The sequence below is a fragment of the Lithobates pipiens genome, unplaced genomic scaffold (genome assembly GCF_037356315.1).
Source record: "Lithobates pipiens isolate NorthernLeopardFrog02 unplaced genomic scaffold, aLitPip1_a1.2 Scaffold_10, whole genome shotgun sequence".
Classification (NCBI taxonomy): domain Eukaryota; kingdom Metazoa; phylum Chordata; class Amphibia; order Anura; family Ranidae; genus Lithobates; species Lithobates pipiens.
In genome coordinates, this window is record NW_027507686.1 from 173,385,796 (window position 1) to 173,409,386 (window position 23,591).

The following is a 23,591-nucleotide window of genomic DNA, read 5'->3' on the forward strand; positions in this document are numbered from 1 at the left end:
GCACTGATAGGCAGCACAGATGGGCATTGTAGTGTACAGTATTGTAGGGATGGATGCCAATCAGTGCCAAACAATAATGCATGGCAATTAGTGATGCCCATTGTGGGCACTGATTGGCATCCATTATGGGCATTGATTGGCATCCATTGTGGGCACTGACTGGCATCCCTGGTGGTCTAGGGGGGCATACCTGGTGCTGCGCATCTCTGGTGGTCTGGTGGCATCCCTGGTGGTCCAGTGAGGGCATCCTCGGGGGGGGGCTGTGCTGATAATCGATCAGCACAGACCCGCCCTGTCAGAAGAGCAGGCGATCAGCTCTCCTCTACTCACGCGAGTGAGGAAAAGCCAATCACCGGGTCTTCCTATTTACACTGTGATCAGCCGTGTTCAATCACATGGTAAAGAGTCTCCGTCAGAGACTTTTTACCGAGATTGTAGTTGCGGTGTGTCAGACTGACACACCGCAACAACAATCGGCTTAATATCCTGATCACGTCATATGACATCCGGTCAGGATATTAAAACCACTTTGCCATTGTCATTTTGCTATATGGCGGACGGCAAGTGGTTAATATAGAGGTTCTCCCTTATATCAGTTACCCCCCTTACCCTAATGTATTTATGGAAGGTGGTCTGTGGTCACAAGAGTCCGCCTCATATCAGAGTTCCCAGCGTTCTACCTAAATCAGTGTCCTCAGAGTTCCCTTTTACATCAGAGTCTGCAGGATTCCCCCTTACAGTGCGAGGGGCAACACTGTGGACCCTGATGTAAAGAGCAACACTGCAGACCCTGATGTAGGTGGGAACTCTGATGTAGAGGGGAATGATGTTGACTCTGATGTAAGGGGGAACTCTGTGCTAGGTTATTTTAACCTGACCTTCTTGCATACGGTGAAATATAGTTTTTCACTTTTGTTATAATTTACCCTCATGTTTTTTAGTGCTGCAGCCCCCCAATTTTACTTACTTCGATGCTGTCATCCTCTGCACCTGGGGGCGGGGCTGAGTGCTGCTTTCTGTGTGAATGGACCACCAAGGAGAGCGCTTCTCCAAGTGACACTCGATGCGGGGAGGAGCCACCATCGCCACTGTGGGACCCCAGAAGAGGAGGTTTGGGTTCACTCTGTGCAAAACGAACTGCACAGTGGAGGTAAGTATGACATATTTGTTGTTTAAAAACAAAACAAAAAAAACGAAGGTTTACAACCCCTTTAAAGCGGTTGTAACCCTAAAAAACATAATCAAGTAATCCCCTTTCTTACATGAAGATCTAATGTGCAGTGTGTGTGTGTTTTGTAAAAATGATTCTGTGAAATACCTTAAAGAGGAAGTAAACCCTGATGAGTTTACTTCCTCTTTTTTTCCCTGCAAAGGTAAAGCATAATGGACTACTATGGATCGCATAGTAGCCCATTATGTGTCACTTACCTGACACAGGAGCCAGCAAAGTCACGCTGTCCCCTGTAGTCCGCCGCATCCATCTTGCTGGTGGCGTCTCGCAGCTCCGCCGCTGTCATTCGGCGAAGCCGCGATGACGTCACTCCCGCGCATGCGCATGGGAGTCGACAAATGCGGCAGCTCCATTTTTGGAACTGCCGCGTTCAGTGCGCCTGCGCGCCGCTGTCTACGGCACATGCGCCGTAGACAGCGGTGCCCATTTTCGGGCAAATATCTCCTAAACCATATAGGTTTAGGAGATATTGCTTGGACCTACAGGTAAGCCTTAATCTAGGCTTACCTGTAGGTCAAAGTGGTTTGTAAGGGTTTACAACCACTTTAATTACAGTGTGACCTCCTGCATATATATGTAGCACTGACTCCCGAAGGAGCTTCTGGTTTTATTGGGCTTACCGTTGCCTTCTTGACTGCTTCTCCGCTTCCCATGGTAAAGAAATGTAGAAACTGACACTGAATCTTCTTTTTAGGTTATTTATTTGAAGCAAAAACAGAGTCTCACAGGTTAGGAATAAGTTCAGGTACTTTGGACTGCAAAAATAGAAAGTCTCTTATAGAATAAATCCAGAGAATAGCAACCATTTCAAAACTGGATTTTACAACCCCCTGATAGACCTCCTCTCACTAGGCCTAGCAGCCAGCAGGGTGTCAAGCAAAGTCTCTGCCACAGACTTGAGCATAAAATAATTTAGTAAAAGTCTCTGCCACAGACTTGAGTATAACTGAGGGACGTAGACAAATTTAAAGAGCTATCATACGGTACCAGTATCTGTCAGCCGATCCTAGGATACCGTATGTGTGAAGATCCATGAAGTGTCCTTCAACTGAGCCTCCAGGCTCCTTCAGAGAAGCCAGCCTTGCGCACGGCCCTCACCTGAAGAGTCCTCCCCTGGGCACCGGACCACCTTTGAATCAATAGGCCCAGAGAGCCATTCAGACCTGTCCCCGAACCCCCAGAACCCCGAACCACGTGATGTCAGTACCTTAAATACCACCTCCCAGAATGCACAGCAGGAGAACACTCCCACTAGGCTGGTTCCGAAAGAAATGTGACATTCAATCCACCCAACTAGACTGCGTTCCTACTCTTGCTGGTGGTGACAGCGACACCTGCGGCCAAGGAGAACCCTGTGCAACCCAGCTGGACTGGCACTGAAACCATAAATTTAGTAAATTAGCCCCAAAACCAAACTGTGGTTTCAGGAAAGTTAACTTTGAAAAAACCATAGCGCCTGTTCGTCAGGAGCCAGCGCTACATATATATATATATATATATATGTATGTGTGTATATATATATATATATATATATATATATATATATATATATATATAGACATTTTGTATCATTTTTTCCCACGAATAGAGATTTCTTTCGGTGGTATTTGATCACCTCTGAGTTTTGTATTGTTTGTGCTATAAACAAAATAAAACACAAAAAAATATTTTTTTCTTTTTTTCTTTCTGCTATAAAGCATGTAAAAATTGTAATTTCTTGATAAATATAGGCCGATATGTATTCTGCTACATATTTTTTGTAAAGAAAATCCCAATAAGAGTATATTGATTGGTTTATAGTGTCTACAAACTATGGGATATATATTGGAATTAAAAAAAAAATTATACTAGTAAAGGCGGCGATTTTTAGAGGATTAAACAGGCACCAAACAGAGGTAAAACGCCCTCTGAAGAGCAATCCGCCGAGTATAAACAATCTATAAATATTTTTAAAAATGTAATGGTCGGAAATGAATGATAGACTTCTAAATTCAGGATTTATTCATACGTTTATGATGGAAATCTCCGTCACGTGACACTACTATTAAATTAATCATTGCAAAATGAGCGGAGCCGCTATCCGCGACCTGTCAGTCACAGACTGAAACCACGCCCCTTTCTTCCTCAGGAAGGCGGGGACAAGCATCTCGCGGGCACGCGCCTCCAGTACTCTTATCTCTGCGCCGCCTCTCCAGCGCGCTCCCATCCCCGGCTTAGCGCGTTCCTGGCGGGCTCGGAGTACGAGGTGTGAAGTCGGGGGCGCGCCGGGGCCGGAGAAGACACAGCTAGATAACCCGGTGGTCGCATTCCAACCAGTCACAGCGGCCCGGGGCTTCTCCACTGCTTTTCTGGGGTCTGGCCATTGCCTCCTGCTAAGTGGGCGAAGATGCCTGCCGTGTCTAAAGGAGATGGCATGCGGGGCCTGGCCGTGTTCATCTCGGATATCAGGAATTGTGAGTATGCGGGAGAGAGAGGGCAGATCCGCTGAGGAGACATCACTTGGTAGCGGGGGACCGGCGAGGATGACCGCCAGGGGGCGTGTGACATGTCGGGGGCTCGGCACTGCTGTCCTCTGCCTGGGGAATGGGATGGGGGGGGGGGGATACTTGGAGGTCAATGGCTGCTGTCCATTCCTTTGGGCACTAGATTGGGGGGGGGGGGGGGGGGTAAATGAGGATGGCAATTGCTGCCATTGCCTGGGGGTACTTGATCAGGTGGAGGTGACTGCTGCCCTCTGCACTGAATCTGTCGGGGGGAGATAATTGGAGGTCAGTGATTGCTGTTCATTGCCTGGGGTGTTGGATCTGGGGGACAGGGGTGGATAATTGGGGGTCAATCGCTGCTGCCCTCTGCCTGGGGCGCTAGATTTGGGGGGGGATGGGAAAAGGTAAATGGAGGGTGTTTATTAACTGCTGCCCATTGCTTGGGGCAATGGATGGGGGGGTTGGTAATTGGAGGTCAGTGACTGTTCATCACTGGGGGTGCTGGGGTAATTGATTGCAGGGTGGCAACGGGGTTGTGCATTGCTTTATTGCCTGGGGTGCTAGATTTGGGGGGGATGGGGAAAAGGTAAACGGAGGGTGGTGACTGCTATCCATTGCTTGGGGCACTGGATCGGGGGGGGGGGGTAATCGGAGGTCAGTGACTGTTCATCACTGGGGGTGCTGGTTTGGGGTGACGGGGTAATTGATTGCAGGGTGGCAACCGTTGTGCATTGCCTGGGGCACTCGATTTGTGGGGTGGGTGGGAAAAGGTAAATGGAGGGCTGTGACTGCTGCCCATTGCTTGGGGCACTGGATCTTGGGGGAAGGGTAATCGGAGATCAGTGACTGCTGTTCATCACCTGGGGTGCTGGTTTGGGGGGGGGGGGGGGCGGTAATTGATTGCAGGGCAGCAACCATTGTGTATTGCCTGGGGCACTAGGGGGAAAGGTAAATGGGGGGGGGTTATGGACTGGTCTGTACAACACCTACATGTACAGGATGGGAGGTGTGTGATCTGTTGTAATTCATTGTAAGTTGCCCACCCCGGGTGATTGGAATGCACGGTGTGGCCATGATGGTTTTGTTTGTTTTTCTCCTCCCCACCTGCAGAAATAATAACTGGATAAACATCCATGTAGTCTAGTCTGATCCTCATTGCAGGCTGGGCTTTAGTTGCTCACATATGAGATTTCGTCTTGTGTTGGTATTTGCAGGCCGCTGTCAGTCAGCCCCTGGTGACCCCTCACTACATGGGATTGCTTATGTAAGGGACCAGTGACTAGGATTACAGTCAGGAGCTGGTACTTGTAGTTCCTCTCGTCGGTAAGCTATGTGTGAAAAATCTCATTTGATTGTGGATCTAGCAGTCGAATTCTTCAACTCTGATTCATGTAAATGTAGAAAAATGATGGGGGGGGGGGGGGGGGGTTGGGGTTTAAAGTGAAACTAAAGGCAACATTAAAAATAAATAAATGAGGTTATCCTTGCCTGGTCTGTGTAATGATCTAGTATAGAAAGTTTGCTTTCCTCCTCTCTCGGAAGTCCCTGCTTTTGCCATCGGCGTCTCCCTCCTTCAGGTACCTCTTGTAGAAGGCTGGGTGATAAGGGGGCACCTGACCCTTCATTCATGTCATCGGAAGGCAGTGCAGTGCGCTCTGCTGCTGTGTGGTGGCATGTGGCACTCTGTCTGCATTTTGTCGGCTCGCATCACTGCACCTCTGCACTACTATGCAGTGTGAACAGGAGACATAGAAAACGGTAGTTTTCTGTGAGTCCTAGTATCCAGTGCAGTAAAACACAGGTCACCACACACTGTGAACAGGGCGTTGGTCTTCAGAGCCAATTTAACTACTCGCTAATCACCTCACTTACAAGTACGGTGGCAAAGTGGTCTCTCTGCACTGGATCATATATCTGATCCGACCCTTCCGGGTAGGGGGCCCGTGCGCCTCCCTGGCTGTGCTGCGATTAGTTACATCACAAGCCAAACAGCAAGTCCCGACCAATGGTTAATGGCCGGAACCCACTGATCTGCAGAGCATGACAGGACAGAGCTCTGTGATTGCAAAGGACACAGAGCTCTGCCCTGACAGCGGGGATGTGGCATAAGCCTTAGTAAAATCATCACACCATAAACACACAGTTAAGCCATTGATTGCCCCTAGATGTTAACCCCTTCCCAGCCAGTGTCATTAGCACTTATCAAAGTATTTTTTGTCACTGGTGATGTCGGTGTCAGATTGCCCGCTGTACTATCACAGTCCCATTTTTATAAGTTGCTGATCACTGACATTACGAGTATAAAAAAACAAATTCAGGTCTGTGTGTGTATATATATATATATATCATAGTTTGTAGATTCTATCACTTTACCACTAACCAATTAAAGAGGAGCTCCAGTCTCCCCCCCCAAAAAACTGATGCTCGCAGCTAGAAATACTTTAGCTGCTGACTTTTGCCTGTCCAGGGATCCAGCGATGCCGGTACCCCGAGCCCGTTCTTCAATCGGCTTTGGGTGCAGGTTCTGACATCTTCACTTAGGGGACATTCACACTGGTGGGGGGGGGGGCGTTGGCAGTAAAACTGCGCTTTTAACACCTGATAGCGGCCGAATAAATGGCGCTAAGTGGCAAAAATTTTTTTTTTTAAATAAATAGAAATATATAATATTCTAGTGCTTGGCATAAATGAGTATGTCCTTTTTGAAAGGTACAATTTTAATATTTCAATGAACACAAGAACAATTTTGAAAATTTTGACCAAACTAAGTTTTATAGAATATATTTGTTTAGCACCATTACATGAAAGTAAGGTTACAAAATATTGAGTAAAACTGAAGAAGTTGTTTCCATTTTTGTATCACTTTTGATAGAGTATTCTGACTGGGAAGTAACGCTTTGCTGATCTTCTTGTAGCCTTCACCTTTCTTGTCTAAAGAAATGTATTTTTTCTCAGGCCTTGTGACATTTCTCTTCAGTGTGGTGCCATTGCTGACCGCAAGAAATGGGAAGGGGTTTTATTTGTTAAAGTGGTAGTACGCAGCTGTGTGTCTGTGGTGTTTTTTTATTTTTTATTTTTTTTTGAGACCTGCAAGGTAAAGCTATAGTGCTAGTATGCATCACATAATAGCACATTATGTGATACTTGCCTGAAAACGACGCCATCCAGCGCCACGCTGTCACCGAGTGGACAGCTTCCATTTTCACCTGGTCTTCCTTCCAGGTTCACTGACTTTGCCTGTGTGAGTGGCCGGAGCCATGATGACGTCACTCCCACACCGCTTACGACACAGGACTCTGAAAGAACAGCCCCAGGTTGCCATTTGTTCAGGGTGCGCTTGCCGGTGACCTTACTGGCTGCATGTACAGTAAATATCTAAACCTGTTTTCTGATTAATTTAATGAACGTGAATCTGCCACATCTATGGACTGGTAAGGTAATATTTATTTATTTATTTTTTGTTTAAAAATAACTATGTCATACTTGCCTGCTCTGTGAAATGTTTTTGCACAGAGAAGCTTGGATCCTCTTCTTGGTCCCCCACTGGCACTCTTGGCCCCTCCCTCCTCTTGAGTGCCCCCGCAGCAAGCAGCTTGCTATGGGGGCAGCTGAGCCACAGCTCTGTGTCCATTCAGATGTCTCGTTGGCTCACTGACTTTGACAGCAGCGGAAGCCAATGAAGCTTCACTTCTGTCTCAGCCAATGAGGAGCTAGAGTCTGGACAGCCAAGTCTCCCGTGCAGGATCAAGATGGGGCTCAGGTAAGAAGGGGTGCTGGGGAGGCTGCTGCACATCACAGAAGGCTTTTTATCTTAATGCATGCAGTGCATTAAGATAATAAAATACCTTCTGCCTTTACAACCACTTTAAAGCCTGACTCCAGGAATCGGGGGGGGGGGGGGGGGGATGTACCCTTGCAGCAGGGCATTCCACACTGCAAGGGGTAAATGCCCTTGAAATGAGGGGGAGGGGGTATTTAAGTAAAAGCTGTAGTACTTGCCCTTCCACCCCTGCTCTGCCCATCACGATGCTCTCCTCGTCAGACCTAAGGTCCGATTTACAGACAGAGCCTCGACATGATTGCATACACTACTGGAACCTCAACCCTGTATAGTTCACTGAGGAGGCTGATGTGCGACCATAGCCGATTACAGAGCAGGGGACCGGGAACAGCACTGGGAGGACCCGGCTGTAGTGGAGAATAAGTTAAGTATTTGCACTTTAATCTTGCACCCATAGACTGCATGAGCATTTAACCCTTGCAGTGTGTCGACGGAGCGATCCCCCGCTGAGCAGAGTGGGCTCCGTACACGGACATGTCCGTGTAAAGGAGTCCTTAGGCTGGATTCACACATGCATTTTTGGTGATTTTTGCATTTTGCAGATTTGCGCTACAGAATGCGTTCCATAGGAAACATGTTAGATGGAATGTTGTGCAACTCTGAAAAATGCAAAAGGCACTAAAAATGCGTAGGTGTGAATTCAGCCTTATTGTATAAGTTGATCAAAACTAGAAGAGAAAAATTTAAAGGCAATTTTTTTTTCTAAAGCTATCTAACTTTTTTTTCTTGGATTCGATCCAGGCAATTTTGATCCAATCTGCTTGTGGCCGAGAGAATCCATCAATTTATTTGTCTTTTGTGTAATTTGCAGAAAAAAAATGAATGGAAAGTATGGTTGCTCAATCAAATTGCCGGCTTAAGACCTGAGCAATGTATATTTTGTTAATAAATGTTCTTTGATCCTTTGTTTTGGGCCAGGCTCTTAATCTTAAAACTTCATTTTAAAGGAGATTAATAAATGCCAAACTAAAGATTAACATTGTTGGTGGCACCATTGCTTTTTGGCCACTTTTTTTTTATTTATTTTTTTCCCATCATGTGAGAAAACCTCAGAAGAAGGTGTTAAAGTGTTGCTTTTTCCCCTTGCTGAGCCAGGGTTTTTTTTTTTTTTTTTCCCATGTCAGTTGACTACTTCATTCTCTTTGTGTTAATTGGATTTTTTTTTAAAGTATTTTTAAACTTGTCCCTGGAGTGAGTTATCTGTGTGTGTGTGTGTGTAATAAATATATATATATATATATATATATATATATATATATATATATATATATATATATATATATATATATATATATATATATATATATATATATATATATAATTCGTCAATATTTCTTGTGATCTTTACTAGAGCTGGCTAAATATTGGGTGCCATTTAGCCAACAAATTATAAAAAAAAGTGCCTGTATTTATTTTACTTATTTTTTTTTTTTTCTCTCTTGAAAATAATTGCCCGGATATCCTACTGATCCATTTCCTTTATTTCTTTCTGAAGCACTTACCTGAAACAAGTATGCAGATTGGACGCACCGATTTTTCTGCTTTCCAGGAATTGCATATTTGCTGTGGGCCAGTGGGTCAAAATGGTAGCCAGATAACTGGTGTTTGCAGAGCCCTGACCTTAACCCTATTGAATATCTCTGGGATAATTTTGGCATGCAGATTGGGAGCTTGGTCTTGTCATCCAACATCAGTACCTGAAGCCACAAATGCTCTTTTGGCAGAAAGGGTACAAATTCCCAAACGCACCCTCCAAAGCCTTGCGGAATGCCTTCCCAGAGGAGCAAAAGCTTTTTTAGCTGCAAGAATGGGGCCAGCTCCATATTTAATGCCTTTTGGTTTTTGAATAAAATGTCTGACAGCCTCAAATAAGAATGATTGTTAGAAGTCAACAAATTTTTGGCCATACAGTGTTAATGGGCTATAAGTAGGTAAAAGGAGTATAATGGGTGGTGAGACTAGTCCTTTCTTGTTGCTAGCCTGGAAGTGACCTTTGGGCACTGGGCTCCACTTAACCTCCCTGGCAGTGATCCAGAGTCTGGCTCGGGTTGGGATTTTTTTTTATTTTTATTGAAAAAGCCAACTTTATTGAGGTACGAATGCTTGGTACATAAATTGATGGAGGCCAACATGGCCAAAACAATAGCACATATATAGATACATTACAGTAACCGTGTAGCATAAAACAAACTACCCACAAGAGGTAGAGCCATCACATAGTATATATGTATATATAAAAAAACAAACAAAGGAAGAAGGGAGAGACAGAGAGGGAGGGGAGAGGAGAAAAAAAAAAAAAAAGAAAAAGGGGGGAGGGAAAGGAGAAGATGAAGGGTGAGTATATCAAGTACACGTTTCACCATCTGCCAACCATCTACCCCAGACCTTTTCGTATTTAGGTGAACACCCCCTATGCACATAAATCAGCTTCTTATATGGAAGAGTATCATTTACCTCTTTTTTCCAACACTGGATTGTGGGGGGCAGGGCCTGCATCCACCTTCTAGCCACCGCTTTCCTTGCCAGGAATAGGGTCTCATGCAAAAAGGTGCGAAGAGATTTATCAGCTTCTAAGCTAGGCATCAGACCGAGCAGGCACATTTTGGGGTCTAGGGTAGCAGGTGAACCCATCTGGTCGTGCAGGAATCGTATCACTTGCATCCAGTATGCTTGAATAGTGGGACAGGTCCATAGAAGGTGATAAAGGGAGCCCGGGGTATGACCACATTGACGGCATCCCGGATTGTACATGGGCTTGAAACGTGCTATCTTCTGGGGAGTTAGATATGTCCTGTGTATGATATACAGCTGCGTGAGGCGATCTGACAGCCGGGGGGATACATATTTCACATCCCCCAGAATGTCATCCCAATCCTCATCCGCAATAAGCCCAACGTCCACCTCCCATCCGGCCTTAGCAGCATAGGCCAAGGCCATGACACCAGGGAGACGGATAGCGGAGTACAAGGTGGAGATTAATTTAGCTGGCTCAGTACCCGTAACTGTATCTACTATAGAGGGGACTGCCAAGGATGGGTTAGAGCTAATAAATTGGGTTTGTATGGCATGGCGGAGCTGCAGGTATCTAAAAAGGAGACAGTTAGGGAGGGAAAATTCGTCTTTGAGCATTTGAAACGTTTTTATTCCCATATTAGTCATGACCTGATAAATATATAAGATCCCATGGCGTATCCACACCACAGGATCTGGAATGGACAGCAGTTCAGGTAGGTGCATGTTGAACCAGAGAGGCGTGTGGGAGTGGACCCGTGGGATCCCAAGTTTTTTCAGTGCCACCCCCCACACCCTCCGGTGATGTGTCAGCATGTCTGCGTTATGACGGGGGGAGCAACCCGTCAAGGGGGCCCTGAGTACTGCCTGAAGGGGGGTGTGGGCTGGATTGTCAGGATGCCCACAGATTAGTGCCTGATATCGTTGTAGTTCGCTTTTATCGAAATAATAAAAATGGGATAATTGTGAGGCAAGGTAGTACTCCTGAAAGTCTGGAAGAGCAGCTCCTCCCAGCGTTTTGCCGGGTTTTTCAGGAGCTTCCAGGATAATTTATGTCTGCTGTGTCCCCATATAAATGAGTTAAGAATAGACTCAATCGTTTTGAAAAATTTTTGTGGTATATATAGGGGGGCATGCCACACGAGATAGAGTATCTTTGGTAAAAGTATCATTTTAACCAAATTAATGCGTCCCATAACCCCCAGTGGTAGTCTGGCCCAATTCTGTGTCTTAGTCTTGATCAGGGTACATAGGGGTTCAATGTTAAGGAGTGTGTAGTCTGTGAGCGACCTGGTCACCTGCACCCCAAGGTACTTAATCGAGGAGACCCTTGGGAGACTCAGAGGTGGAGACGTGAACGGAGGGGGGAAATGGTCAATGGGAAGGATCTGAGATTTGGACCAGTTAATACGCAAACCCGAATGGCCGCCGATACATTCTATAGAATGAAGGGCAGCGCACAGGGAAGGACCCGAGTCTGCCAGGTATAGGAGGGTATCATCGGCATACAGCCCGATCTTCTCTTCCAGGTTACCAATCTTAAGGCCGCGGATATTAGCATCTGCCCGAATCATGATGGCCAACGGCTCCACCGCCAGTGCATACAGCATGGGGGAAAGAGGACAGCCCTGTCGGGTCCCCCTCTCAAGGGGAAATTGGTCCGATAACCAACCATTCACAAACACCCTGGCCTTGGGGGATTGGTATAGGAGTTGAACCCAACGAATAAAATTGGGGCCAAATCCAAATCTCGAAAGGCACTCCCATAAGTAGTTCCACTCCACAGAGTCAAAGGCCTTAGCGGCATCCAGAGCCACCACGACCCTCGACCCGATGTCATCGTGGGATCCCTGAATATTCATAAATAGACGACGAATGTTCATTGCTGTATTTTTCCCTGGCATAAAGCCTGTCTGATCTGGGTGGACTAGGGACAGAATGACTTGGTTGAGGTGGGAGGCTAGGATCTTAGCTAATATCTTAATATCAACTTGGAGCAGGGAGATAGGTCTATACGATTCTGGGTATTTAGGGTCCTTGCCAGGCTTAGGGATTACTACAATTTGGGCCTCTCTCATAGAGGGGGGTAGGGTACCTGTATCAAAGATAAATTTGTATAAGTCATAAAGTTTAGGGATAAGGGTTTCAGAGTAAGTGGCGTAGAATTCAAGTGGTAAGCCATCTAATCCTGGGGCCTTGGACGCTGCCAGGCAGGAGATAGCCACAGAGATATCTTCTATAGTAATAGGGGCTTCTAACAGTTCAAGCTGTTCATCAGCCAGTCTGGGAAATGCAACTCCCGCCAGGTAGTCCCTGGTGTCTTGGGGAGAGTATCGGGTTGGGATTTTACTCGAGATCGCATCGCTGGATACAGGGAGGACACAGAGAAGTTACTTACCTTGTCCCCTGGGTCCAGCGATGTCCTCTGCGCTGTGTGATCGAGCTGTCCTCTGCTCCATTCACATAGTGCCGAATGCCGCCGAGCCCTGTTCCCTGTGATGTTACGGCGCACAGGAGCAGAGATCGGCGCCAAATTCAATTGTCAGATGTGTCCGCCATAATGTCACAATCACGATAAACATCGCTGATCTCCTTATCATAGCAAAATGTAAAAAAATTAGTTTTTTTTCAAAATGGTCGCTTTGTTTATAGCACAAAATAAAAATAAAAAAACATGCAAGGGTGATCAAATACTACCAACCAGCCACCTGGACAGCTGCTGCAACAATCTGTTTGCATAACCAAAATATTTCTGCGCAAACTGTCAAACAGTCTCGGGAAGCTCATCTGCATGTTTGTCGTCCTCATCGGGGTCTCAAACTGACTGCAGTTTGTCGTAGTAACCGACTTGAGTGCTCACATTTGATGGCATCTGGCACTTTGGAGAAGTGTTCTCTTCACGGATGAATCACGGTTTTCATTGTACAGGGCAGATGGCGTGTATGGCGTTGTGTGGGTGAGTGGTTTGCTGGTGTCAGCGTTGTGGATCGAGTGGCCCATGGTGGCGGTGGGGTTATGGTGTGGGCAGGCGTATGCTATGGACAACAAGCACGGGTGCATTTTTTGATGGCATGTTGAAAAATGCAGAGAGATCTTGATGAGATCCTGAGGCCCATTGTGCCATTCATCCACGACCATCACCTCCATGTTGCAGCATAATGCATGGCTCCATGTTGTAAGGATCTGCACACAATTCTTGAAAGCTGAAATCATCCAAGTTCTTCCAGCATACTCGACGGACATGTTGCCCATTGAGCATGTTTGGGATGCTCTGAATCGGTGTATACGACCGCGTGTTCCAGTTCCTGCCAATATCTAGTAACTTCACACAGCCATTGAAGAGGAATGAACCAACATTCCACAGGCCACAATCGACAACCCGATCAACGCTATGTTGAGGAGATGTGCTGCACTGCGTGATTGTGGTCACACCAGATACTGACTGGGTTTTGGACCCCCCCCCCCAATACAGTAAAACGGGCAGTGGGAGGGGACGCTTCTACCGACTCACCACTTCCATCAGTGAGTCGGTCACAGTATCCGCCAGCCCCCAGATGATATCATGGAGATTTGCGGCGGACCAGATGGTCCCCGGAGTCTCTATGATCGTTTGGAGGCCGGGCATTCAAATTAATGGCGCTGCCTTGGCTGGGAAGCCAGGATCGTGTGTTTTTTTTTTTTTTTTTTTTTTTCAGGCTTCCCAGCCTAGAGGTGAGTTGTGGGGTCTTGCTGACCATATCTCACTGTAAAAAGGTCCGATCATGCCATATTCCTATTACAAGGGATGTTTACATTCCTTGTAATAGGAATAAAAGTAATCAAATTTTTTTTTTTTTAAAGTGTCAAACTAAAAAAATGTAAAATTAACAATAATAAAAAAAAAAGTTTTAAAGCACCCCTGTCCTCTTGAGCTCGTACGCAGATGCTAACGCATACGCGAGTCCTGCCCACGTATGAAAACTGTGTTCAAACCACACATGTGAGGTATCGCCGCGAACGTTAGAGCGAGAGCAATAATTCTAGCCCTAGACCTCCTCTGTAACCCAAAACATGTAACCAGTAGGGGTGCACCGAATGGGTTTTTTGGTGCCGAAACCGATACCGAAAATGAAAAATATACTAGGCCGAAAACCGAAACATATTTAAAAAAAATGTTTTTATACAGGAGATGGTCAGACAGGGGACATGGTACAGGAGATGGTCAGAGACTGGGGACGTGGTACAGGAGATGGTCAGAGACTGGGGACGTGGTACAGGAGATGGTCAGAGACTGGGGACGTGGTACAGGAGATGGTCAGAGACTGGGGACGTGGTACAGGAGATGGTCAGAAATTGCACACATGATACATGACACCTGATACAATTGATACAATGCAGCCAGTGTCCCCCTCACAGCAGCTAACCTGGGAAGAGAAGAGGAGAGCCGCCTCCACCACCTGTTTGATCACAGCAGGGGAACATCACAGCTTTCAGTTCAATAGCTGTGTGTTCCTGGCCACGCGCCGTCACGTACAGCCCCTCCCCCTTGTCAGGGCACTCTGATAGACAGATCATCCATCCAATCCGATCTGTCTATCAAAGTGCCCGGACAAGGGGGAGGGGCTGTACGTGACGGTGCGCGGCCGCGAACACACAGCTATTGAACTGAAAGCTGTGATGTTCCCGTGCTGTGATCAAACAGGTGATGGAGGCGGCTCTCCTGCACTAAAGCACAATATATCTTTTCATGATGGGCGGCACCAGGGGAGGGCGACGGAGCCCTGCCCCCTACCCAGGCCACGCCCCATTTTCAGCTCCATTATCGGCCGTTTTTTTTCTTTCTGCATTTTCGACCGATATGTTTCGGCGGCTGAAATTTCGGTGCATCCCTAGTAACCAGTAAAACTATTTTTAAGCGTCGCCTATGGGGATTTTTAAATTCCAACGTTTGGCATCGCGTGCAATTTTGAAGCGTGGTTATCTACTCGGCGTATCTTCCTCTTTCACATTATGCAAAAAAATTGGGCTAACTTTACTGTGGTGTGTTTGTTGTGGTGGTTTTTTTTTATTTTTTTTAGGCATGAAACTTTGTTTTTTTTTCTGAAAAAAGTGTTCAAAAAATTGCTGAGCAAATGCCGTGCGAGATAAAAAGTTGTAACGACCGCCATTGTATTCTCTGGGGTCTTTGCTAAAAAAAATATATAATGTTTGGGGGTTCTATGTAATTTTTTATAAAAAAAAAAACAATGAATTTTACATGATGGAGAGAAATGTCAGAATTGGCCTGGATTAGTGGTTAAAGCCTCATACACACGATAGGACTTTGTACAAACTTTCCCTTGGATTTTTGTACAAAGGGCATCGGTCCTGAACTTGTATTGCATACACACAGCAGGACTTTTTCAGCCAACTTTCACCAAACCATGTGGTTTTTCTGCTCTTTACCGCCACCTTTGGTCAACTTCTGTATTGTTGTCTGATCTTTTGCATTGGTTCTGAGCATGCTTGTTTGTACTTTGTACAAAAGTCCTATGGTTTTCTGTACACACGATCAGACTTTGCTCCATCGGACTTTTGTTGCCAGAAAGTTTGTCCGTTCGTACAGCCAACAAAAGTCAGATGAAAACCAAAAAAGTTTGTCCGATGGAGCATACACACGGATGTTGCTCCAAAACAGCTAATTTGCATGCTTGTTGTCAAAAAGTCTGATCGTGTGTATGGGCCTTAAGACCGGTTGCTGCTCTTCTCCCCATCCCCACAGCTACTGGTCTTGTAACTTCCCCATTGTAGTTCTGTGGGAGTGTAATGGGCGGTTCTTGGGAGTCTTCCCACTTATAAGCGTCACAACACAGCTCTGCCCTTAGCTCAAACCCAGCCCTGCTCTTCTCTCAACCCCATCTCCATTTATAGCTCATAACTCATCTCCACCATCAGCAAAGCCCCTGCTTTACCTGCACACCCTATCATGGCTTCCTGCTTCTTCCATTGCACAATGTAGTACTTTATACCGGCATGGATGTGATGTAGGGCAATGCAGAACGTCCTCCCTCAGATAGTGGAAGCCAGGGTTTTTTTGTCTAGCATACTTATGTGGTAGGGTCCTGAAAATCAAGGCTTGCAACAAAAAAAGTAAGACATTGATTTTTAACTTGTGTTTTTACAGCTGCTGGGGAGAGGATCTGAAGAAGATAAACTTGTAGAACTCTGGAGTTCAGCTTTAAATTCCTGTAAATCTTATTTATTTACAAAAGTTTGTAACTGAATCTAAGAATTTTTTTTTTGTTTAGCAAAAAATAAAAAAAACTATTGGTAATTATCACCAAAAGATAGCTAAATCTGTCTTAAAAAAGAAAAGGGGGAAAAAAAAAAGATAAAAATTTTGTTTGGGTACAGCATTGCTTAACTGCGCAATTGTCATTCAAAGTACGACAGTACTGAAAGCAGAAAATTGGCCTTGGCAGGCAGCAGGTAAGTGTCCTTTATTGAAGTGGTTAACATTGTGGAATGGGGTGAGTTGAGGGTTACTGTCTTTGTCCAGGGTGGCTCTGATCCTCCCTTGGGCTGGGGTCACATTTGTGTGGGTGATGACTGCTGTGGAAACACCTGTTCCCGCTACCATCCGCACAAAAAAAAAAAAAATGCAGGAGCGGTGTGGGTGCCACTAATCCTAATAGCACCCCACATGCATTGCAGGAGGCAGGCAGCCCATTCAAATGAACAGGCTTCTGTGCCCACACTAGCTTTGACCCACAGAGCCGCACAGATGTGAACCTAGCCTTACTAGGACAGTATTTTCAGGTCCTCTGTCTGTCTGATTGCAGTCTTTGGAGAGGAGTACCCTTTTTTTTGTGTTACTTGCGCCTAGGCTGAGTGTCCTCCTTTGTTGGAAAAGGGATGGAGATTGGGCATGGACAAGCAAAAATAGTTAATAGCCTAGTACAGGGGTTGGCAACCTGAGGGCTGCTAAATATCCTTCCTGTCAGTGCATGTGATGAATTTGCATCAGAAAAGGGCGATGGCGAGCAGTGGGATCAGCCCAGCTTTTTTGCAGAATACAGAAAACAAATGGTGACAAGGGAATGAGCTTGTAATAGAGCATTTATTGATGGGTTTTTATTTTTATTTTGATGTGGGTTTAGTCAGTGACACTTTAACTGCTGGTTGATGTCCACAAATCACTCCAAACTCTTAGTCCAAAGTGATCCCTCTATGAGGAGGACTTCCGTCAGCAGGAAATAAGGTGCACAAAATGCCAACTAACATGGCAGTCATGTGGTGAACTGTCACAAAATAGTCAGTTTTATGTTGTCTTGTTCATTTCTGTTTTTCTGTTCGTTCATGTGTTTAAAATTAACTGTGAACCCAGGCTTGCAGTACTTCGGAATTTGCTGCGTCAGCACCATTTTTGGTTTGACAGACCTCATTGTCAAGTAATGAACTATTGTTAGTCTTTTGCCTTTTTTATATTTTAAAATGTTCAGTATGTAAGATTTGGGGTGTGTGGTTATATAGATTTTTTTCACTGTTGAATACAGTAAAAATATTTTACTGTTGCCTAAAGGAGAAGAGAGGAAATATCCTGCAGTCAGGAGGAATCTTAGCAGCAGATGTTCCTTTGAACATGGAAGATGTCAGATCGCCCAATTTTAAATATCCAGGGTGTTATATTTACATACCCCAAAATTTCATCTACAATTGCTGCTTTTCAGAAAGCCGAAGGTATTAAAACCGTACTTTGTCCTAAATATGAGTTATTACAGTTTTAATGAAACATTAAACAAATCTCCCAGTATGGGCTCACTGTACTGATGATGTGCCTACTTTAAAAAACCCAAAAAACTGGACATCAGTGGAAGTAAACATTGCCTCAATGGTTTTAGTGACAGAAATGGTGTCCCATTGTTGGTTTGAGCGGGAGAAATGCTGTTCTATTGTTGGTATTTAGAGGAGGATTGGTGCCCCATCATTGGTGTCCTGTGGATGAAATGATGACTCTTATATATAATAATAAAAAAAAAAAAAAAAAAAAAATTAAGGAAAACCTGAAGCATCAAAATTCTTCACTATATTGACTATATTGATGCTTGAGCAGTTCCCCACAGATGCAGTTAACTGGATCAGCTTTATCTCAGCCTAGCTTTGTATTGTTGTACCCAGACCCTGCTGGACTGGACATTTGTGGGGCTAGCCTGGAAGTGACCTTCAGGCACTGGGCTCCACTCTTGGTGTTACAGACCTAGTGGGGATGATTTGCTGCAGTTGATTACCCCCAGTGTATGCTTTAATAATTAGGGCTGCAATTAACGATTATTTTCATAATCGATTAGTTGCCCGATTTATTGTTTTGATCGATTAATCAGTTAATTACCTTAAAAAAAAAAAAGCGTGGTGTATAATTTAGTTAATATGTAAAGTTTAAAAAAAAAGGCAATTTATTCTTAAATTTCTCTATATGCAGTGGTGAATATAAATAACCAACTATATGGTTAGGGAGCAAAATATCGAATCCACTCTGAGAATAACAGACAGAAGAGATATACTGTATATACTATTAGAGGGGATATACTGTATATACCATTAGAGGAGAGATATACTGTATATACTATTGGAGGATATATACTGCATATACTATTAGAGGAGAGATATACTATTAAAGGGTCAATCTGGTAAATATCATCAGACTCTAACTTTAACCCCATTTTGTTACTGGCCGATTAATCGATTATGAAAATAGTAATTGATTAATTTCATAATCGATTAGTTGTCGATTAATCATTTAGTGGGTTCAGCCCTATTAATAATTCCAGAGAGAGTTAGTTTGTACCCTTTTGTTCGTGCTTTTATCTGTAATGAGGAATCCTGCAAGCCCATAGTTTATTGTACTATGTACTTTCATAGTTTCCTTTACCTCTGTCAGATGAGGCCAAGTCTCTGCCTTGTTGTCAGGGCCCTCTATAAAACCTGACAATGGCTTCCTGTGAGTCTCAGTGGACTGCAAGGGATTTTTAACGGAGTACATTTTTGATGTAGCCTGCTGGTCTCAATAGTTGCACAAATAAGCCCATATGTTGTCATTTGTTAACCACTTCAGCCCCGGACCAATAAACAGCCTAAGGACCAGAGGTCTTTTTACAATTTCGCACTGCACTGCTTTAACTGGTAATTGCGCGGTCATGCAATGGTGTACCCAAACGAAATTTGCGTCCTTTTCTTCCCACAAATAGAGCTTTCTTTTGATGGTATTTGATTGCCTCTGCGATTTATTTATTTATTTATTTATTTTATTTTTTTGCGATATAAATGGTAAAAGACCAAAAATTGAGAAAAAATTATATTTTCTACTTTTTGTTATAAGAAAAATCGAATAAACTCAATTTTAGTCATACATTTAGGGCAAAATTTATTCAGCCACATGTCTTTAGTAAAAAAAATTCAATAAGCGTATATTTATTGGTTTGCGCAAAAGTTATAGCGTCTACAAACTAGAGTACATTTTCTGGAATTTACACAGCTTTTAATTTACGACTGCCTATCTCATTTCTTGAGGTGCTAAAATGGCAGGGCAGTACAACCCCCCCCCCCCCCCCCCCCAAATTGGAAAGTAGACACCCCAAGGAAGTTGTGGAGAGGCATGTTGAGCCCATTGAATATTATTTTATTTTTTTTGTCCCAAGTGCTTGAATAATGACACAAAAAAAAAAAAAGTTTACAAAAAGTTGTCACTAAATGATATATTGCTCACACATGCCTTAGTTATATGTGGAATTGCACCCCAAAATATATTCTGCTTCTTCTGAGTATGGGGATACCACATGTGTGGGACTTTTTGGGAGTCTAGCTGCGTACGGCACCCCGAAAACCAATCGCTGCCTTCAGGATTTCTAAGGGTGCAAATTTTTTGATTTCACTCCTCACTACCCATCACAGTTTCGAAGGCCATAAAATGCCAAAATGGCACAAAACCCCCCCAAATGACCCCATTTTGGAAAGTAGACACCCCAAGCTATTTACTGAGAGGCATGTTGAGTCCATGAAATATTTTATATTTTGCCACAAGTTGCAGGAATATTACCTATTTGTTTTTTTTTGTTTTTTGCACAAAGTTGTCACTAAATGATATATTACTCACACATGCTATGGGCAGAAGTCAAATTACACCCCAAAATAAATTCTGCTGCTGCTCCAGAGTACGGGGATACCACATGTGGGGGACTTTTTGGGAGCCTAGCCACGTACGAGACCCCGAAAACCAAGCACTGCCTTCCGGATTTAAATATAAAATGCTACCAAAAAAACTGTTAGCGATCGCAGGGATCAGGCCTGACTCTGCGATCCCTACAGTTATGTGTTTAGTGTTTTGTAAGTGACAGTGATCGATCGATACTGTACTTGGGTGGGCTGGGCAGAGGGGCAAAACGCAGGTGCCAGCAGGTATCTGGGCTAATCCCGCTAACAATGCGTTTTTTTGGAACCCTAACCTGCTGGGGATGCTAGTATAGATCTGATCAGATCAGATATTGATCTGTTCAGATTCTATACCACTACGGGAGGTTTATGCTTTGCGTGTGGGTGTTAGCGGTACTGGCACTAACCTATCGCTGCCTGGGGCGACGCAGACCCTGACCCTAAAACCTAATTGATATCACCCGCCGGGTGATCAGGGGGTTAAACCTTTATTTGGTAATAAATGGTGGGTGCCCTGATGCTATAAAAAGCAAACTAACCAGCGTCACCAGTGACACTTATACTGTGATCGCTGGTGAAAGGGTTAACTAGGGGCAATCAAGGGGTTAAAACCATTATTGGGTAGTATATCGGGGTACCTAGCGCTATAAAAACCTGGCGGTGAACCTAAAAAAATAACTAGCTACCTAGTGACACTAATGCAGCAATTAGAAAAATGATCGTTTAGTGACACTGGCAAAAGGGGGTGAAAGAGTTAACTCTAGGGGCAATCAGGGGGTTAAACCTTTATTGGGGGGTGGTAGGGGGCTACCCTGGACCTAACACTAACTGCCCTGACAGTTTTTACTTTTACAACTGACACTGAATGCAGTGATCAGTAAATAAATGATCACTGCAATCAGTGACACTGTGACGGGGGGGGGTTTGTGTACCTATGTGTTAGTGTAGTGTTTGGTGCACTTACTTTTAGTCTTCTCCTCGTAGTCCGGTCTAAAAGACCGCCCCGAGGAGAATGACATCACTTCCTCCCTGCCTGTGTATACAATACACAGTGGGAGGAAGCTTCTCATTCGCCAGGAGCGATCGAGAGGGGGTGGCCATCCCCTCATCCCGGATTGCTCCTGCAGCGAAACGGACCGCCGTATCCAGTGGGAGGGGGTCCGATCGGGCACCCCACCCACTGGAAGGCAGGCACGTACATGTACGTGCCTATGCCTGCCGGTGCCATTGTAATGACGTACATTGGCAATACGGCAGTCCTTAAGTGGTTAAAAGCCATGCTGGTTGCATGAGTTCTGGATGGTGTTGCATCTGAGCTTTTCTTCAGGCTTTCCACTGGCTGGTTTTTCCACGTTGGGTGTTGCAGTTTTACCACTGTAATGGCTGTGACAGGATGAGTTTGGTTTTTCGACCACCTACTGGTGCTGTCATGTACCTAAATTTTCCATATAATTCTACAGAGAATTAATTATATGGGGGAGGGAATACCGCTATAAACTACATCCAGGATTAGAATGGTCACAATAGTGGCTGCAACAATTGCAGTATCTCACAAGTGAGTACACTCCTTGCATGTTGGTAAATATTTTATCTTTTCATGTGACAACATTGAAGACATGACGTTTTGCTACAATGTAAAGTAGTGAGTGTATGGCTTGTATAACAGTGTAAATATGCTGTCCCCTCAAAATAACAGCACACAGCCATTAATGTCTAAACTGCTGTCAAAAAGTGGGTACACCCCTAAATGTCCAAATTGGGCCAAAAGTGTCTATTTTTTGTGGCTGCCGCTATTTTCCAGCATTGCCTTAACCCTCTTGGGCATGGAGTTCACCAGCTCTTCACAGGTTACCACTGGAGTCCTCTTCCACTCCTCCATGATGACTTTACAGAGCTGGTGGATGTTGGAGACCTTGCGCTCCTCCACCTTCTGTTTGAGGATGCCCCACAGATGCTCAATAGGGTTTAGGTCTGGGGACATGCTTGGCCAGTCCATCACCTTTACCATGGAGGAGTGTTTGGGGTCGGTATGTTGGAATACTGCCTTTGCAGCCCAGTCTCCTAATGAAAGGGATCATGCTCTGCTTCAGTATGTCGCAGTACATGTTGGCATTCATGGTTGCCTCAATGAACTGTAGCTCCCCATCGTCTGCAGCACTCATGTAGCCCCAGACCATGACACTCCCATGAACATGCTTGACTGTAGGCAAGACACACTTGTCTTTATACTTCTCACCTGATTGCAGCCACACACGCTCGACACCATCTGAATCAAATAAGTTTATCTTGGTATCATCAGACCACAGGACATGGTTCCAGTAATCCATGTCCTTTAGTCTGCTTCTCTTCAGCAAACAGTTTGTGGGCTTTCTTACGCATCATCTTTAGAAGTGGCTTCCTTCTGGGATGACAGCCATGCAGACCAGTTTGATGCAGTGTGCATTGTATGTTCTGAGCACTGCGGATTTACCCCCCACCACTTCAACCTCTGCAGGAATACTGGCAGCACTCACACGTCTATTCCCCAAAGACAACCTCTGGATATGAAGCTGAGCATGTGCACTTAACTTCTTTAGTCGACCATTGAGAGGCCTGTTCTTAGTAGAACCTGTCCTGTTTAAACCGCGTGGTTTTGGCCACTGTGCTGTAGCTTAGTTTCAGAGTGTGTGTGTGTGTGTGTTTGTTTTTTTTATTTTCCAGATCCTTTGAGTTCTTTGCCATGTGGTGCCATGTTGAACTTCCAGTGACCAGTATGAGAGAGCGATAACGCCAAATTTAACACGCTTGCTCCCTTTTCACACCTGAGACTAACGAGTCGCATGACATTGAGCCCAATTGGCCATTTTCACTTAGGGGTGTACTCACTTGTTGCCAGTGGTTTAGACATTATTGGCTATGTGTTATTTTGAGGGGACAGCAAATTTACACTGTTATACAGGCTAGAGACTCACTACTTTTATATTGTAGCAAAGTGTCATTCGTTAAATGAAAAGATATAATAAAATATTTACAAAAATGTCAGGGGTGTACTTTTATTTTATTTTTATGGTGTCTACAAAATAGGGGATAGATTAATAGCATATATATATATATATATATATATATATATATATATATATATATATATATATATATATATATATATATATATATAATATATGTGTGTGTGTGTATATATATATTTTTTTTTTTTTTAATAAAAAATAATATATATCTATTTTACTTGTAATAGCGATTACCGGGACTGCAACATTATGGCGGACACTTTACACATTTGTGGGACCATTGGCATTTTATACAATGATCGGTGCTATAAAAAAAATGCACTGATTACTGTAAAAATGTCACTGGCAGGGAAGAG

General features: G+C 44.4%; 1 protein-coding gene across 4 annotated transcripts in view; it reads left to right on the plus strand.

Annotated features, from left to right (window-relative positions):
* Nucleotides 1-3,418: 3,418 nt before the first annotated feature.
* Nucleotides 3,419-23,591, plus strand: part of AP2A2 (adaptor related protein complex 2 subunit alpha 2) — a 270,817-nt gene continuing 250,644 nt past the window's right edge. The window contains exon 1 of one of the 4 annotated variants that reach the window (XM_077459935.1): nucleotides 3,419-3,684. In XM_077459935.1, the coding sequence (XP_077316061.1) occupies nucleotides 3,618-3,684 (67 nt within the window). In that variant the 5' untranslated portion in view covers nucleotides 3,419-3,617. The remainder of the gene's footprint in view (nucleotides 3,685-23,591) is intronic. The other 3 variants (XM_077459943.1, XM_077459951.1, XM_077459960.1) reach the window with 3 other exon arrangements.